Source organism: Microcaecilia unicolor, chromosome 1, assembly GCF_901765095.1.
Source record: "Microcaecilia unicolor chromosome 1, aMicUni1.1, whole genome shotgun sequence".
NCBI lineage: Eukaryota > Metazoa > Chordata > Amphibia > Gymnophiona > Siphonopidae > Microcaecilia > Microcaecilia unicolor.
In genome coordinates, this window is record NC_044031.1 from 704,325,598 (window position 1) to 704,344,577 (window position 18,980).

An 18,980-nucleotide genomic window follows, 5' to 3' on the forward strand; every position below is an offset into this window, starting at 1 on the left:
ATAAGGGTTCTGGTAGTGTGTTCAGAAAGGAAAGGCCACATTTTGGTCATATTATACAGAAAGAAACGACAGGTTTTAGCAGTCTGTTGAATATGTGAAAAAGGAGAGAGAGGAGTCAAAGATGACCCAAGGTTATGAGATGAGACAAGGAAGGATAAGAGTCTTATCCATACAGAAAGAGAATGGGGGAAGAGGAGAGGTTGGTTTGGGGGGAAAAGATAAGAAGCTCAGTCTTGGTCATGTTTAGTTTCAGATGGCAGTGAGACATCCAGGCAGCAATGTCAGACAGGCAAGCTGATACTTTGGCCTGGATTCCTGCTGAAATGTGGAGTAGATCTGAGAGTCATCAGCATAAAGAGGATACTGAAAACCATGGGATGAGATCAGAGTATCAAGAGAAGGAGTATAGATGGAGAAAAGAAGAGGTCTCAGGACAGATCCCTGAGGTACACCAACTGATAGTGGGATAGAAGTGGAGGAGGATCTACCACAGTATACACAAAGTATGATGGGAGAAATAAGAAGAAAACAAGGAAACAACAGAGCCCTGAAATCCAAGTGAGGACAGTGTATCAAGGAGTAGGCAGTGATCAACAATGTCAAATGCAGCAGATAGATCAAGAAGGATGAGGATAAAATAGAGGCCTTTGGATCTGGCCAGGAACAGGTCACTGGAGACTTCAGCAAGCGCTGTTTCAGTTGAATGAAGAGGGCAAAAGCCAGATGGAAGTGGATCAAGAATAGCTTGAGATGAAAGTCAAGACAACGGCAGTGAACAGCACATTCAAGTATCTCGGACAGGAAAGGGAGGAGGGAGATGGGGCGATAGTTGGAAGGACAGGGTGAGTCCAATGAAGGTTTTCTGAGGAGTGATGTGATTACGGAATGTTTGAAGGCATCGGAACAGTTGAAGTGGAAAGTGAAAGATTGAGGATATGACAGATAAAAGGGATGACAGTAGGAGAGATAGTGCTAAGTAGATGGGTGGGAATAGGATCAGAGGAACAGGTATTTAGTTTCGAGGAGGAAAGAAAATGTGCAGTTTCCTCTTCAGTGATTTAAAAAAAGAAAGAAAAGGAGGCAGGGGTTGGAGGTTTGAGACAGTGGACTAAGGGAAGGAGAAGCGGAGGTGACTTGTTTGAGAATTCAAGTTTAATCTTATGAATCTTATCATGAAAGTACTCATCCAGAGTCTGGGGAGAAAGTGAAGGGGGAGTTGGAGGTGAAGGTACTTTGAGGAGAGATTTCAGCATGGCAAAGAGATGTCGAGGGTTTGAGCCAAGATAATTTGTCAACTGGATGTAGTAGTCCTGTTTGGCAAGTGAAAGAGAAGACTGGAAGGAGGTCAGCAAGAATTTGAAATATATGAAGTCAGCATGGGCACAGGATTTCAGCCAAAGGCGTTCGGCAGAGAATGCACAGGAGCGTAGGTAGCGGATTCTAGAGGTCAGCCAAGGTTGGGGTTTGGTATGCCTTACAGAATGGGGAATGGGAGGAGCGAGACTATCCAGAGCAGAGGAGAAAATAATATTATAGGAAGAGACAGTCTTATTGACAGACTTGGCTAACACAATGGTTAAGAAGATATTTGAAACACTGGAGGGCAGAGTAGAAAAGACAACAGCCCGAAGATTCCTAAACATATTGGTTGAGATTGGATGGGACTGGGGGGGGGGGAGGTGTTTAAGTGTGAAAGTTATTAGATGATAGTCAGAGAGGGGAAGAGCTGAGGCACAGAAACTGGAGAGTGAGTAGTTTGAGAAGATAAGATCAAAATAGTGGTCTTCTGGTGAGTGGGAGTAGTGAAGCAAAGTTGAAGATTGAAAGAGACTGTTAAAGCGAGAAACTGAGAAGCATAAGAGTCAGAGGGATCATTAGCATGAATGTTAAAATCCCCAAGAATGAGAGAAGGAGATGAAGGTTCAAGAAAGAAGGAAAGATGTGCATCCCCAAAAATATACATTAGAATACTAAAGAGCTCAGTGTAATATATTTGCATGGGGCTCTTGGTGGCTGCTAATGGCACACATTAGGAGCCACGGAAAACCCCTTTGTGCATTACTAGCTACATAAACGTTTGCTTTAGACTGGCTAGAACCAGTCTAAACCGAACATTAATAGCATGGTAAGTTTTGTGCATTTGGCCCCAAGAGATGTTTTTGCGGGTTCATAGACACCTAAGATAATTTTATGAAAGGATTTTTTTGTGTGTACGCCAGTGTAAGTACATAAAAGGCTTTTTATAAAATAAACATAGAAATATTTATAACAACGATACTTTATTTTACAATCTAAGAAAGTTTTTCCCTCCAATGTTCACAAAAACTTTTTTACAAAGTGTTTTTCCTAATCACTAACCTCTCAAGTGGCATAGAAAGCATAATTGTCCATTATTCTTAAACATCAGTACCCATTTAGACAATCCAATTTTCTTAATGCAAAGTAAAACTCTAATACAAACAATGCAGATAATTACCTTTATACTGATGTTTTCATCAATCCAAAGGTTTTGCATATGTCACTAATATTCTCTTGAAGCTTTAGACTTGAAACCAGGATAAAATGTTTCTAATTGAAGTTTTAATCCAACTATTTATGCTCTTTGCGATGCTCCAGATGTAGATCTTAATCTCTAATTTCCAGTTTAACAATGTCACCAGTTAATAATCACTTTCAGCTTATCCTCTGGCAACCACTGTGGCTCATTTCTCCCAGTTCTTTCACCAAGTTAATTGCCAAAATAGCCACTTGCCCCAAAAGGGCAGTTTAATTAGACGCGGCTTTGATGCTGCATTTGCTGCCCAACGCCGCAACCGAAGTTGCCGAAGTGCCGTGACAGCCAAAGACATACTGTGAGCCATAACCCGTAACATGTCATAAATAGCATCCACCCAGTAGGCAGACCCCATTTCCAGTGGGGAGTTATGGTGCCCATCTTGTGTTGAAGATTGCTGATGCCACTTCTGGCATGCTCCAGCCACAAACAAGCAGCGCACTGTCGCTTGAAGGCCCAAAGAGGCCAATTCAAAGGCTTGCTTCACTGAGTCTTCTAGCTTCCTATCCTGTAGGTCTTTTAGGAGAATGCCCCTTCCACAGGCAGCCTGGTCTTCTTAGTCACTGTCATAACCAGGGAGTCCACCCTGGGAAGCTGCACTTTATCTTTCTCTTCCTGAACTAGTGGGTAGAGGCAAGCCATGGCTCTTCCTATTCTCAGCCCCGAGTCCAGCGAGACCCATTCTGCTGTAATCATGTCTTGAATGTCTGGATGCTTTGGGAAGTACTAAGCTCCACTTTATGAAACAACCTCAGTACTTTCGGATCATCCCCCTCCTCAGGAGGGAGTTCTCCCTCCTCTAAGAGCTCAGCTCCTTTAATGATGGTTTCTCTGAATAGAACCAGGCCCCATCAGATAAGGAGGGAGAAACAGAGATAGCCTTATCTGTCCAGTCCTGGAGGTCTAAACAAGATCTCTTAGGAGCTGGAGGGGCAGAAGTGCGGGGAAACTGAAGCACCTTGAAGCAATTCTAACTGTCCCCAATTCAGTAAATAGGCCTGTGTAAGAGAAATATAAACTGCAGAAAAAACAACGTTCCTGATGAAGTTAAATGCTCTGTCAGACCCTGAGGCTGTAAAGTGGTGGCTGTGGTCCACGAGTGATCAGACAGAGGCTGCTCCTCACTGCCAGTTAGCCCCAACAAAATGGCATACAATCCTGCGTTCTTCTTCATCAAACTGCGCACCAGTCCTGCTGAGAGCCTGAAGACCCCGGCATATTCAGATGCTGCACAAATCCAAAGACGTGCTGCTGCCGATCATTTCTTCTATGTCCTATGGGAGTTCTGATTTAAATGCAGTGCAACGCCCCAATGACAGCCCCCGGCTCCCACAGCGGAAGACCGCTTAACTGTCTCCGCAGCAGTCACCATTCACCCTGGGCACCCTTCTCCCCATGATTCAGGAAAACAATTGGCTATGCTCTCTGGACTTCAAGGTTACACTCACATCCATGTGTGGTGGAGCACAACTCACGTTCCAAAGAGCTCTGAGCTTGTCACAAGCTCCAGACCAGGCAACGCAGATCGCGTTACCCACCATAGGCCTGCTTGTCCTCGGAAAATACCTCTTACAAAGGAAATGTGTCAGTCATTTCTTTTATCTTGATGTTTGTAATATGGAGTCCCTGAAATGCTCCATACTCTCTCACCACGGTTTATGTTTGTCTTCAACAGTTAGCTGCAATAGGACATTTTAATATTCCATTCCAGTTTTATGTAGATCTCCACTTTCCTGTACCACTAGGACCCCCCCAAAACTCGAATGGAATACTGAAAACCTGAAGTTTATAAAGATAAAGACCTTTGGGTTCATAACTATCTCACAGTGAGAGGAATACCTATACCATTTATGAAAACCCTACTAGTTTGGATCAAAACCTCAGTATGGAAGCACAAATTAGTGGGGCAATACGATAATACCTGTTTCTAACTGAAAATACTGAACCAACCAAAATGTTTTGTTTTTTGGTAAGGAAAACCCTGCCACCCTGATTATGTGCTTTGATAAATTTTGATCAATTCTTGTTTAGAATGCTGTAATGGGGGGTGGGGGGAGGGCATAAAAGAACTACAGTATTTGCTAATTTAATTTCTCCAAAATCTGACTGCCAGACTGCTAGCAGGGAAACAGTTGAGGAAACATATATCCCCTGTTCTTCTAGAGCTCAACCGGCTACCAGTCACTTTTAAATTGCTGGTTATAGTATTTAAGAGGACTCACAAACTGGATCAAGTTATTTACCATTGTGATACGTTTTTGCGGTTCCCCCTCATTAAGAGGAGTGGAGGAGTGGCCTAGTGGTTAGAGCACTGGTCTTGCAATCCAGAGGTGGCCAGTTCAAATCCCACTGCTGCTCCTTGTGATCTTGGGCAAGTCACTTAACCCTCCATTGCCTCAGGAACAAACTTAGATTGTGAACCCTCCTGGGACAGAGAAATATCCAGAGTATCTGAATGTAACTCACCTTGAGCTACTACTGAAAAAGGTGTGTGCAAAATCTAAAATAAGAGAAATAAAATTGGAAGGTACATGGAAGGGAGGTTTTCTTATGCAGGACCTTAATTTGTAGAATTATTTTTCAATTGTGTTTAGTGAATCATTGAGAGACTTTTAAATGTAAGCAAAGCGAGGATTCTTTTGAAGCCATCTGACTTAAAATTTTTTTACTTGATTTGTTTTTTTAGTTTGAGCGATGGTTAGTAGTTATAAGATTATGCCTTGTCTGAGTGCTGTCTTGCTTCAATTTTGTGTGTAGATGATATTTTATGTATTGATGCAAATTTATAACGTTCAACTCGCTAGAGAATGACACAGAGACAAAGTTTGTCCCCATCCTCGCCCCGTCCCCACCCCGTGAACTCTGTCCCCATCCACAGAAGCCTCAAACAATTGATTTTCTATTTTATTACAGTATAAAAATGAACAATATTCTGAGTGGAGGAGTGGCCTAGTGGTTAGGGTGGTGGACTTTGGTCCTGGGGAACTGAGGACCTGAGTTCGATTCCCACTTCAGGCACAGGCAGCTCCTTGTGACTCTGGGCAAGTCACTTAACACTCCATTGCCCAAGGTACAAATAAGTACCTGTATACAATATGTAAGCCGCATTGAATAAATAAACTGTCACTTATAAAACAAAAATAGAATATACATCCCCCCCATCTTTCCTCCCTCCTCCCCTTTCACAAACATCCCCTCGCCTACACTCCCTCCCTGCCCCACTTATAAGAAACACCCTTGCATTCAGCAAATATGAAGCACCTCACCAACAGAAGCACTCCTTATACTCTAGTGTTCTGGTTCTTTAATCCGTAGATGAATAGTAAGTCATCCACAATATCAGGATTCAGTGAAGCTTTCCTTTCTTCCACTGTCCTTCCTGCAACAGAAAATACCCTCCCCAAAGACATGCTGGTAGCAGGAATGCACAGGTGAACTTTATAGAGTAAGAAATTTATATTCAAATATTCCATCTTTGCATCTATTTATGTTAGGGTATCGATTTTTTTTAATTAGGAGTTGGGGAATATTTGGGCATTTTGAGTGCTTTTTTATGATGTGGTGCTGCAGTCTTTGCATCACCTTTTATTTTGTCATCTTGCCGCTATCGTAATCCTCCTTGAACCTTGCCCAATTAAAAATGGGCTATAAATGGCAGTTTAAATTTAAAATGTTTAAATTCACGCATGTGCATGGGGAAGGGATCAGGAAGAGATTCTTACAAACAGTAATTGAGGTAAAAAAAAATGTAGTACAAAATTTTTATTCAAAGGGGGTTAGAAAGGAAAGGAATCCTCAAAATAAGTGGGGGCTCGTGTGCCAATACCAATAAAACTAGTGACAGCAGAAAAACATATAGGGGAGGATGAGGAATAGGATTTGGGGGGGGGGGGGGTTATAAAGCCACTCGCGTTATCACCTACATTGCTGACCCGCCAGCTATAACTGACCAGAGAGGAAGTAACAGAGGCAGCCGCTCCTTACCACATTCTCGTTAGCAAGGCAACGCTCCCTTAAAGCTTCAAAACAGGTAGAAAAAGCGACGGTCAAAACCAGAAGGATGCTTGGGTGCATAAAAAGAGGGATGACCAGCAGGAAAAAGGAGGTGATAGTGCCATTGTATAAGTCTCTGGTGAGGCCCCATTTACAGTAGTGTGTGCAGTTCTGGAGACCACACCTACAAAAAGATATCAACAGAATGGAGTCGGTCCAGAGGGCGGCTACAAAATTAGTAAGCGGTCTTGAACACAAAAAATATAGGGTCACGCATATGAACCTCAACATGTATACGCTGGAAGAGAGGAGGGAAAGATCAATGATAGAGACTTTTAAATATCTCAAGGGTATTAATGTATACGAAGTGAACCTTTTTCAACTGAAGGAAAGCTCTGAAGGAGGGGGTATACCATGAAGTTAAGAGGGAACAGGCTTAGGAGTAATCTAAGAAAGTGCTATTTCACAAAAAGGGTGGTGGACTGTGAAATGGCCTCCTGGTGGAGGTTGTGGAGTGACTGTGTCAGAATTTAAAAAGGCATGGGATAAGAACATGGGATCGCTTAGGAAAAGGAAGAGTTAGGGGTTACAGAGAATGGGCAGACTGGAGGGTCATTTGGCCTTTATCTGCCATCATGTTTCTATGTTTTTTGTCTGTAGAGTCTTTTCTTTGCATTTTCTGCGGAAAACGCATTTGTTTGCTTCTTGGACAGCCGTAGTGAGGGAGAAAGAAAACACCCTGACTCGGGAAACCTTCCCTCACTGCCCACTAAATTGAGGGCATAGGAGACACTCTCCAGCTGCAGCTCCAGTCTTCAGCAGCCAACTTACAATCACAATGTCGGAACAGAAGGGGAACAGTCGGATTAATGTTCCTCTAGCTCCTGGACTGGACTTACACATGTGGCACGCTAGCTTCGCATCAGACAGTTGAGTCCTTCCTTGAGTGACTGAGTCCTCCAGCTTCTCCTCCTGGGTGAATGGGAATGGTGAATGACATCATGCGTAGTGGACGGGGAGTTCAAGGAGGATGGTGGTAGCTTGATTGCATGGCACTGCAAGCAGGGAGGAGCAGCCGACTAGCGTAGCCGGACGGACAAACAGTAAAATGGTAGGTGGTCAATTTACTGGGTGTGCAGGGGTTATTACCACTCCCATGGGGTAGGGAAATAAACACTGTTTGCACCCATGGTAAAAGAAAATCTGGAATTTTTTAGTGTTCTCATAGTTTTACCATGGATTATCCATTCCCATGTCTTTCTCTATAACTTGCCTTGGGCCACATACAGGGTAAGGTGTGATGTAAATGTAAATAAATGTAATTAAGATGACTAATTTACACTTTCCATTGTCCTTACCAACATAAGCCAACGGTGCATCAAGCTCTATTTTCAAAAGATGCTTTGCTGCAAGCATAGAATTCAAGAAACGTCTGAATTTAAAAAAAAAAAAAAAAAAAAAAAAGCAATGTTCAATTGGACAATATGGTAGTCAAAAAACTAAGAAAACAGTCAATTCCCACTGATGCTTAGTAGTCATCGGTTTAAGAAAGATCCTCCAAGAAATGTGACTCTACCTCTCTTTGTCCACATCGTTGCTTTGAGGTTCTGCTTCAAGACTGTGCATCTGTTCTTCGTACTGTGACAACTGGACCAGAAGGTGCTGGCGTTCCTGAAGCATCAATAAAATGAATTAGAGAGGGACAACATACACTTGTGTAGTCCTTGTTATTCTACACACAATACCATACTTTGCACAACTATTTGAGAATATGGCTTCCTAAAGAGGTCCACAGAAAAAGAATCCTAGTAGCAGGATAAACAAACAAAAAAAGGAAAACAAACTTGCTAAATATATTAAATCTGATTTAGCTTATGCCTTTTCAATAGTAGCCAAAGGTGAGTTAAATTCAGGATCAGTATATATTTTCCTGTTCCTGTAGGGCTTCCAATCAAAGTTTGTACCTGAGGCAATAGAGGGTTATGGGATTTGCCCAAGGTCAGAAGGAGCATCAGTGGGATTTGAACCTTAGCTTCCCTGGTTCTCAGTTGATTGTTCTAACCACTAGACTACTCTGCTAACAATTAAGGGTGTACCTCTAATTCCTTGATACCTTTGGACTGTAACAAACCCTACCACCACCAGTTACTAAGATTTGGCAGCGCTAACGTCAGCAACAACTTCCCCCTTTCACTTATCTACAAAACCATAAACTGTGAAGGCTCACAAAAAACATAACTGATGCCAAAACCAATTCACATTTACAAGGTAATCAAACAAGGGAAGCCCCTGAAGTCAGGGCTTCCTGATGCATCAAAAGAAACCTCCTACACAGGTCCAGAAACAAAGTACAAGGTGATATCAAAACAACATATTTTCAACAGCTGCTGCTAGAATCATGTTTGTCCCACCACTGCCATTTTCTGTTGACAGCATCCACGTCTTCCTGCTGAGTAAATAAGAGCAGGCAACAAAGCAAAAAATACATACTGTACTTGCCTTCAAAAAAAGCATGAGCTATATGTTTAAATAAATAAGAGGAAGAAAACCTCACGATAGGGCCAGACAACACAATACTATCCTTTCATAGCAGATCCTGCCATTCTCTAAAACAAGTAGGAAATGTGTACACCAGGGTTTTCTGTTTTATAAATAAGGAAGTCTTTCTGTAATCACCTGGAGTGGAGGAGTAGCCTAGTGGTTAGTGTAATGGACTTTGATCCTGGGGAACTGACTTCGATTCCCACTGCAGCTCCTTGTGACTCTGGGCAAGTCACTTAACCCTCCATTGCCCCTGGTACAAAATAAGTACCTGAATATATGTAAACCGCTTTGAATGTAGTTGCAAAAACCTCAGAAAGGCGGTATATCAAGTCCCCTTTCCCTTTCAGGACATCTCCTACAGCAGAGCTTCTCAAACTGTGAGTTGGGACCCCAAATGGGGTCACAAAACACGTATTTGGGGTCATGACCTAGATGGGTTCTCCATAGACACGGCACAAAGGAAGGAGAATCAAGCCTCACGAAAAGCAACAGCAAAAGAGAAACAGTGAAGCACAAAAGAGAAGATTCTCAAAGTCCAGTTAGTTTTTATTGGAGAATCTTAACAACTTGTGTCGAGAAGACTCAACACGGCCGTGTTTCAGAACCAAGTGCCTTCATCAGAAGTCTTCCAACCTTTTTTGAAGTAAGGACAGACAATTCCAGTTGGAAATGTAAACTGTATACTTTAATCACTGGAAAAATCCAAACAGTGCACAGTGCAGGGTCTGAATCAAAAGAATACAAATATAATACATTCATAACTTCTGAAATACCACACGGATATCTTTATAGATATAAACATTTATATAGAACATTAGTCTTTTATTCATACGTTCACCTAAATTTAAAAAGAAAGCTACTCTTAACTACAATTCTATTTATTTTATTTATTTAGATTTTGCGCACACCTTTTTCAGTAGTAGCTCAAGGTGTGTTACATTCAAGTACACTGGATATTTCTCTGTCCCAGGAGGGCTCACAATCTAAGTTTGTACCTGAGGCAATGGAAGGTTACGTTACTTGCCCAAGATCACAAGGAGCAGCAGCGGGATTTGAACTGGCCACCTCTGGATTGCAAGACTGGTGCTCTAACCACTAGGCCACTCCACTTAGTTTACAAATTCATAAAATTAAATAAGCGACCCACTATAATTACAAAATATGTGTGACCAGAAAAAAATAATAATCAAAAACGGAAGGAAAAAGCCTCAAAGAGCTCCAGACCCAAAGAGCTATAGAGCTAGAATGATCATAATGATCTGCGCTTCATCATTGGCTGAAAAAACCTTCCGAAAATCTCAAAGATTACTGTATGGAATACATGAAAACATCAGCTATCCTTATGCATCAAAATATCAATTTGCATCAATCAAACAAAGTCCCATACAGTATAAACAAACTTCAGAGAAGGTACTGAGCTCAAACCAGCTTTAAATGTCCCTCCTGAAGCTCTTATAACTGATAACTGACGTTTTCATGTATTCCATACAGTAATCTTCGAGATTTTCAGAAGGTTTTTTCAGCCAATGATGAAGCGCAGATCATTATGATCATTCTAGCTCTATAGATCTTTGGGTCTGGAGCTCTGAGGCTTTTTCCTTCTGTTTTTATTATTTTTTTCTGGTCATACACATTTTGTAATTACAGTAGGTCGCTTATTTAGTTTTGAGATTTTTGCTCATATTGACTCCACATCCACTCATTTTTTATCTTAGTTTACAAAGTTATATCATTTAGCTGAAATAGAGGAATAAAGATTCAAAAATATGTCAGAGTACCTCGTCCATGTGAAAAATTAACCTATCCAGTTCTCCAATCCGCTGATCTCTTTCTCCTATTCTTGCTTCTGCAAACTGAATTTTCTCATTGGCTTCCTCAATAGCTTTCAAATACTTGCTTGTTTGTGCCTTCAAAGAAAAACATTCAAGTATTTCTCGGCAAATGTGAAATTAAGAAATGAAAATAAATGTCAAGCAATCTTCCATTTTATACACAGGACATTCTGAAATGGTACATTATTTTAAACATATTTTTAACATTAGGCATGACTAAGTGTCCCAAGTGTATACTGAGGAAACCACCCTGGCCCAGAGCTTTGCAGGGCCCCATGATTTATAATCCTCTTCCCCATAAATACAATCTTCTCACCTCTCCTTCCTGCTAGAGCTTCTGACCTGCTTCTGCCTCCTTCTGGATACAACCTGATTTCTAAATGTGCAGGAAAACACACATTCAGACATCAGATTGAAGTCCAAAGAGCAGGCACCATTGTACAGGTAAGAGGTGATGTTCCCCACCTGGAGACAGGAGGGAAGGAAAGGAGAACTACAACAGAGGGCACGGGAAGTTGAAAAGGTTATACTGGAAGGAAATTATAGCAGCACATATTATAGCAGGGAGAAGGAAAAGTTGGACCTAAGACTATGGGTTCCAGAGCCTGGAGCACACAATGTCTTGAATTAAAACAAGATTTTATTGAAAATCAAAAGTGACAACACAACATTGTGTTTCTGCCGGAGGGCCTGCATCAGGAGTCTTTAGAAAGACTGTTGGTTGTTTAACAGTGCTCAATGCTGGGTCTGTAAGACTTAGTGTCTCTGGAACCCGTGGTCTTAGTTCCCACTGTTCCTTCTCCTTAACATACTCTGTGGGATCTTTTGAGTTCTCCACACATGTGGATTCTCTTTGGACATATTATAGCATGACATGTTTATCCACTCCTACCCTAGCCAAGATAATTTTCAAGCACCTTTCTGACATCATTTGCAACTAGCTTTAACTAGTCCCTTATTTTCTCTCTCATCTATCTATATGTTCCATCCTTGCTTACACCCTATGCTATTAAAATGTTTTATTGCTTATTGTGTGGGCATGTGTTGGTATTGTGTTGGCACACTTTGTATTGTTTGAATATTTTTACTGCTGTAATTGTCTATTGCTTATGTTTGACTTTTTCTTAATGTACACCGCCTTGAGAGAATTCCTACAAAAAGGCAGTAAATAAATCCTAATAAATAAAAAGAAGAGAGGGGATCAGACGGAGGAGAGGAGAGACTGGATAGAGGTGCCTTTTGAAGATGATTTGGCCTGGCCTTACATAGCGATGGGGTTGGCCCCTGGTATAAACTCAACATTTAGAGACACTAACTAATGTTTACACTGTGAAAGACTAACTATTTAGATTATTGAATGAAAGACTAACTATTTAGATTACTGGATGAAATATTTCTGTGTATATATTTCTATAAAAGCTCAAGAGAAGAACCAGAGGTCTGAGCTTTCAAGTCCCTATAGAACTTCCATAAATCCTACAATAAGTGTTACTTCTTCATCCAACATGGTCTATCATTAGGAGAATACAAAGGAGACTGACTTTTTTTTAACTTGGGCCTTATTATTTGAATTCCTTTCCCCCTTTTCTAAGGGGTGACTATTAAAAGCATGCTGAACACCTATTTACTTGGGACTTTGGTGAGCTGCAGGACGAAATCTGGTACCACCTCGAGGGCATGTTACCAACCTTCCTCCCTTCTATATTGCTCTTAATATATTATTTCTTTTCTTGCTTTTATCGTTTTAAGCTGCTTTGTTATGCTGAGTACCTCAAAAGGTAGGTATATCAAGAAAGTAAACTAAACAGATTTACTCAAATAAAGGTGAGATAATGAACTTATCGAACTTTAAGACCTGGTTATACACACTTGAAGGGATTCCTTTTCAGCTTCATGCTTGAGCTGTTGTTCTTGTAGCTTTGCTTCATACTGGTTGTACAATTTTCTAGTCATATCTCTCATCACCTCAGCATTGGCCTCTTGAGAATATTCCACCTACCACAGAAAACAAAACAAAATGAAAGAGAATACACAACGGATGCACTTGAATGTAGGCTTTATTCTTCCTGCTCACTCTTGAGGGAGGAGTTTGATGCTCATGATTTATGGAATTCATCCTCTCTCTCACAGAGATACATAGCTAACAGAAGTACTACTAATAGGCAACCCTTCTGCACTTATACTTGTATATGCAGAGACAGACTATCAAATACCAAGAGACAAATCAGAGACCAAGAAAATCCTCAAGAATAAGCTATCCAGCATCTGTCTCCCCCTCCCCCAGCCCTCCCCTGCACACTTCCAAACTACACTGGCAGTGGCAGCAATTTAAATGGGTAGCCTCCAGCTGGCCCCCTTAGGGCCTTTCCTGTGTCGCACTCCACAGGGTTGGCCAGAGGCTACCTGTTTAACAATATTGCTGGCACAAGTTTGGAGGTCTGTAGGGGGCAGGGAACTAGAAAGAGATGCCAGGAGGAAGAGAGGAGGACAAATGCTGGACCGGGGGGGGGGGGGGGGAGGGACTGGACCAGAGGGGAGATATGCTGGACCAATGGAGGGAGGGAGAGAATAATGCCACACCACAGGTGGAGGGGTGGCAGGGGAGAGAGAGGAAGATATGCTGGCCCCCAGGATGGGGAGTGCAGGAGGAAGGGAAGAGAAAAGGGAGAAGCTGGACATGGGAAGGGATAAAGACACAGAGGGAGCATAAGGACAGGGACACAGATGGGAGATGAAGGACAGAGTAAAATAGGGACACCAATGAAAGATGACGAATATGGAGGGAGGATAGGGACACTGAAAGGGCAGATACTCCTCGTGGGGGAAGGATATGGACCGGGACAGAAAAGGAGGGAAGATGGATACTAGGCATAAAGACAGATACTGTAAAGAGGGTTAAACATAGACAGAGTTAAGCAGAAAAGAGACACTGGGACTAAAGCAACGCTCAGACAACAAAGGTAGAAAAGAGTATATTTTTTCTGAATTTATTAACTGTAATATGTTTAGGTTTGGAAATTGTGCATTTCAGATACCTTGCATTTCAGTTTCTGTTTCACTTATTAAGACAGGCTCTCTACATAGGTCTGGAAGGAATTTGATTTTTGCAGGGTTTGTTTATTGGATCTTTGAAGGGGTTCCCCCTCCTCCTGGTGGGTCCCCACTACCTTGGGAAAGATGGTGTTATAGGGACCCATTCAGTCCTAGCTACACCACTGATTTCAACAACTTTACTTACTGCAGAATCTATGAATTACTAACTATTTTACCTTGAGTTTCAGCAATTGGTTTTCAACTTGAGCTGCTTCCAGCAGTTTCTGCTTTTCCTTCAACTCATCCAATGATTCTTCATATGAATTTTTCAAACTTTTTATCTCATCTCTAATGTCTCCATTTTCTAGAGTCATATCCACTAGTGTTTTCTGAAAGAAAACCAATATGTATTAAAGAGCATACAGAAAGAAAAGGAGCCATCATATGCATTCAGTCTACCCAATTACATGTTTCATTCAAGGCTCTAGATCAGGGGTCCTTAAACCAGTGTTGCTTGCACCCCAAGGGTCAAATGGGATGTGGAGAAGAGTCTTGAAATCTGAGGCAATTTATTCTAGACAGAGCAAAGGCAGTTATTAGGACAGTTATTAGTAGTATAACTGTGCATTACTGTAATTTTAGCAACATGTTATCCGCTAACAGTTAGTGACATGTAGCCCTCAGCAGTCACTAGTGGACATGTGGTTTATGAAGGGGGTGTGAGGGTTTCATTTATCAGTTAAAGGGGTGTGGGACAGAGAGCTGCACAGGAACAGAAATCTTACCCTTCCCCGCCTGTCCCCGCTGGAATCTTACCCATCCCCACAAGAACTTAACCTGTCCCCATTCAGTCCCGCGAGAATTTAATGGTACATAAAAAAAAATTTTTTAGGTTAGCTCTCGCAGTCTCTCTCTGGGTTCGAGCCGCGGCACTGCAGGTAAGAAAGGAATGGAAGTTGGAACTTGGAAAACACTCTGGTGCGCACATATAAGACTTGTTTCTGCTTCACTGGCACTGTGTGCTATGAAGTCGCCACATGAACGCACCAGTAGGTCAGGTGACATCTGATGCTTGTGCCTGTGTCAGAGCCGAGGTCTGTGCATCAGCCCAGGAGTAGAGAGAATTAATAGTAACATAGTAAGCGACGGCAGATAAAGACTTGAATGGTCCATCCAGTCTGCCCAATAATCACCCTCATTATCAATTCATGATTAAATCAACAATGAACATTGATATTATATACTTGATTATGGTCTTTCTTTGGTGTTTCTGGGACATAGACCATAGAAGTCCGTCCGGCCCTATCCTTATGTATCAACTGCTGGAGTTGTCATCGAACTCCACTCCAGCCTATTCATCTTCTCATTTGTGGGACACAGACTGTAAAAGTCTGTCTAGCACTGTCCTCATGTTCCAGCCACTAAAGTTGCTGTCGAAGTCCTTTCTAGCCCATCCTAAACCAGATTACCATATATGTTGCCATATATGAGACACAGACCGTACAAGTCTGCCTGGTATCGGCTCTAGTTCATCACAGCCGGCGTTGCCATCTAAGAGTCACCTGACACATCCACACACATGCAGCCATTTAAGTTTAGCTTTTTTTTATAGCTTCCATTTTCTAATTAGAGATCCTCTGTGTTCACCCCATACCTTTGTGAATTGTCACCATTTGTGTCTCTACCACCTCCTTAATGGAGACTTTCTGCACCTAGGCTGTTAAAGCAAGGAGGAGGAGACAGCACTCAAAGAGTTTGGTACTCGGTAGGAAAGAGTGGCTGGCGCAAGTACAGCGTACACTTCCATAGGAACCCCACAGGAATTGTTTTCATCCCCACAGAACTGCTTCCATTCCTGTGGGTTCTGCGGGATTCCCGCAAATCCCTTTCCTGTGCAGGTCTCTAGTGAGGGAACCAAAAAAGGCTAAGACCCACAAGGGATCTTCTGTACATGTCCCATGCTTTTTGAATTATTTATTGAATTTTCCCCCCTACTCCCCAGAATCCATATGTCACACACGTCTGCCCCAATTCCCCTATCACCATCATCATTTAGCCCCTCTCTCGCCGACAGGTAGGTATTCTGACAGTTTTGATTTGTCATAATGCTTCAGTTCTTTGTTTGTGATATACTAAGGAATTCTATACACAGCGTCTAATGTTATAACGGAATCAAGGCACAGAAATGGGCCAAAAATAGCAGATCTGTGCAAAAATACACTTACATGACCAGTTATAGAACAGTGCCTAGTTTTTTTAAGTGCAGATCTGAAAAGTGGGTATGATGGGAGGGGCATGGGCAGATCGGAGGCATTCCTTTAAAGCTCAAAATGTTATAGAATTAGTGGGATACACACTTAATTAGAATGCCTAGATTTACACCTGGTTTCAGATGGTAAAAATTATCGCGCTACCCGCTATTCTATAAAGGGCGCCCATCCTTAGGCGCCCTTTATAGAATACCGTTTAGCATAGATATTTTTTGTGCTGAGTTTTTGGTGCCATGTATTGAATTTAGCCCATAATGTACATTACATTTTCAGTTATATTCTGCCAGTGTTGCTATGCTCATATTAGCCTCAAGTCACATCACTGGCTCCCTATCCATTCCTGCATACAGTTCAAACTCCTCTTATTGACTTACAAGTGATTGCAGCTCCTCAGTACCTCTCCACTGTTATCTCTCACTACACTCCTGCCCGGGAACTCCGTTCACTGGGTAAATCTCTCTTCTGTACCCTTTTCCTCCACTGCTAACTCCAGACTCCGTTCCTTTTATTTTGCTGCACCATATGCCTGGAATAGACTTTCTGAGCCGGTACGTCAAGCTCCATCTCGGGCTGTCTTCAAATCTAGGCTAAAAGACCACCTTTTTGATGCTGCTTTTAACTCCTAACCCTTACTCACTTGTTCAGCACCCATGTTTTATCATTCCCACCTTAGTAATTACCTTATCCCTTAATTGTCCTGTTTGTCTGTCCTAATTAGATTGTAAGCTGTGTCGAGCAGGAATGGTCTCTTCATGTTCAAGTGTACAGCGCTGTGTACGTCTAGTAGCGCTATAGAAATGATAAGCAGTAGAAGTAGTAGTTTCATTTTAAGGGGAGAGGGAGGGGGACAGCAACCACTGGAGATGTCATGCTTTAATCCCTCCAGTGGCCAGCTGCTCAATCAGAGCACTTTTTTGTACCTTAGATGTGACTAAAAAAGGCCTAAATAAGGGCATCCTTCCTTTTAGGCTCAGAAATTTCCTTCCCTTTGGTAATGCAGTTGGACATTCTGATTTTGGGCCCTCTCTCGTCCCACCCAAAACACGCCTACAACACTCCTCCTTGCTATTTGGACTATAGAAGTGTCAGACATTCAAATCCTACCTATGCAAAATCAGGACTTGGATATTTCAAGCACATGGATGCCCATTCCAGCATTCTGGGACGTCCAAATGCTTTGAAAAAAAAAGCGCCATGGTAACAAAAACCCATTTTCATTTAAAAAAATATTAATTTTGTATTAATAAGTGCCTTATGGTAACAAAAGAAGAATGCTTGTTTTATCATACAAAATGATTTGGGGAAATAATTTAATTAAAAAATGTAAAATTTGCTTTTTTACCCTCAGAATGTATATACTGGAGTGCAATTAAACACAACACATTTATAATACAAAATATTTTAAAAAAACAAAACCTAAAACCACCTATTAAAACAATAAACCTTGATTAACTCTACCCTGCAGTGTACCAGAAACATAGGCCTGGAAAGGTGGTATATGAAAGTTCAACAGTACGATTGGATAAATACTCTTTGATGTTTTATATTAAAATGCAGGTACCTGTAAGTCTACTGCTACCGCCGTTAGTGAGCTGTTCATTTCACCAAAACTATCCAAAGCAGCAGACTGAACTTGGGAGTGACTCTGCCATGACTCCTGCTTGGCACTTGCAATCTGAATGAATTTACAGAGACGAACAAGCACAATGACATTATCAAACTTATCATTAATTTTTAATTACAGACAAAACAATAGATTAATCTCTGCCAAAGGTGATCCAAGATGCTACTTTGAACCAGTGAAACATAACTGAGCAAATTTACAATCTGACTTATAATGTAAAATAAAAATGCATGCTCAGATATTTACTGGGGATGGGCAAGAGATACCATTAGTGCTGTATTAATTTATTTTGAGAAGAGACACCATGAAAGGCATGAAAACATTAGGATACATTTTGGACTTTTGACATATGCTGCCATACCAAAGACCCATCAGTCAGACAACAAACTATCTTCAAATATTTTGTTAAAGTAGTAATATATCCCTGTCAACTCATAGTTTGTGAAGATGAAATGGAATTCAGGTTGCAAACTGCCAGTAAATGTTTCTGGAAAAGGACATGGACCACCAACAAAGGACTCCATACCACCTGCAAAAGTTAGCAAAAGTTAGTGGTTAGCAACTCTGGCTTCATCTCTGTCATAGTGCCTTCTGATGGAGGGAGCTCCCAGAAGAAACAAAGTTATGTCTTATCTGATCATTTTCTTTAGTTGCATCAGATGAATCCAGAGACTTGTGGGTTGTGTCATCTACCAGCAGGTGGAGATAGAGAGCGCTGAATTACACTGTCTTACAGGATGGAATGCTCCTCAGTGATTCTCATAACAAAGCAGAAGTAAACATACTTATAACGTTTCTCCTTCCCCAAAGGGAAACATGAGAATCCAAGAAATGAAAAGAGGTAAACTGCTTATCACAGATGCCTCCTAAAAGAAAAAGAGAAAACTAACAACCAACAGGGTGGGATGCTGGATTCATCTGCTGCAATTAAAGGAAAGAAAATATAAGACAAGACATAATTTTACATTCCTTAGTGTCAGCAGCAGATGAATCCAGAGATTTGTGGGATGAAGCAAAGCAGTCCTGAAATAGGGTGGGCATAAAAAATTTGCACACAGTACAACTATTCTAGAAAAGGTAGCTGCCTGGGTGGAAAAGAAGCACCTTCAGCACGAAAGAAAGACAGACCA

The 18,980-nt window shown here is 41.5% G+C and overlaps 1 protein-coding gene across 1 annotated transcript in view; it reads right to left on the minus strand.

Moving 5' to 3' along the window:
• The window catches only part of LOC115461666 (myocardial zonula adherens protein-like), a 183,881-nt gene that overhangs the window by 50,485 nt on the left and 114,416 nt on the right, over positions 1 to 18,980 (minus strand). Inside the window, exons 7-11 of the mRNA XM_030191665.1 lie at positions 17,788 to 17,901; positions 14,193 to 14,345; positions 12,793 to 12,918; positions 10,870 to 10,998; positions 8,124 to 8,218 (exon numbers count right to left, since the gene is read on the minus strand). Of these exons, the coding sequence (XP_030047525.1) occupies positions 8,124 to 8,218; positions 10,870 to 10,998; positions 12,793 to 12,918; positions 14,193 to 14,345; positions 17,788 to 17,901 (617 nt within the window). The remainder of the gene's footprint in view (positions 1 to 8,123; positions 8,219 to 10,869; positions 10,999 to 12,792; positions 12,919 to 14,192; positions 14,346 to 17,787; positions 17,902 to 18,980) is intronic.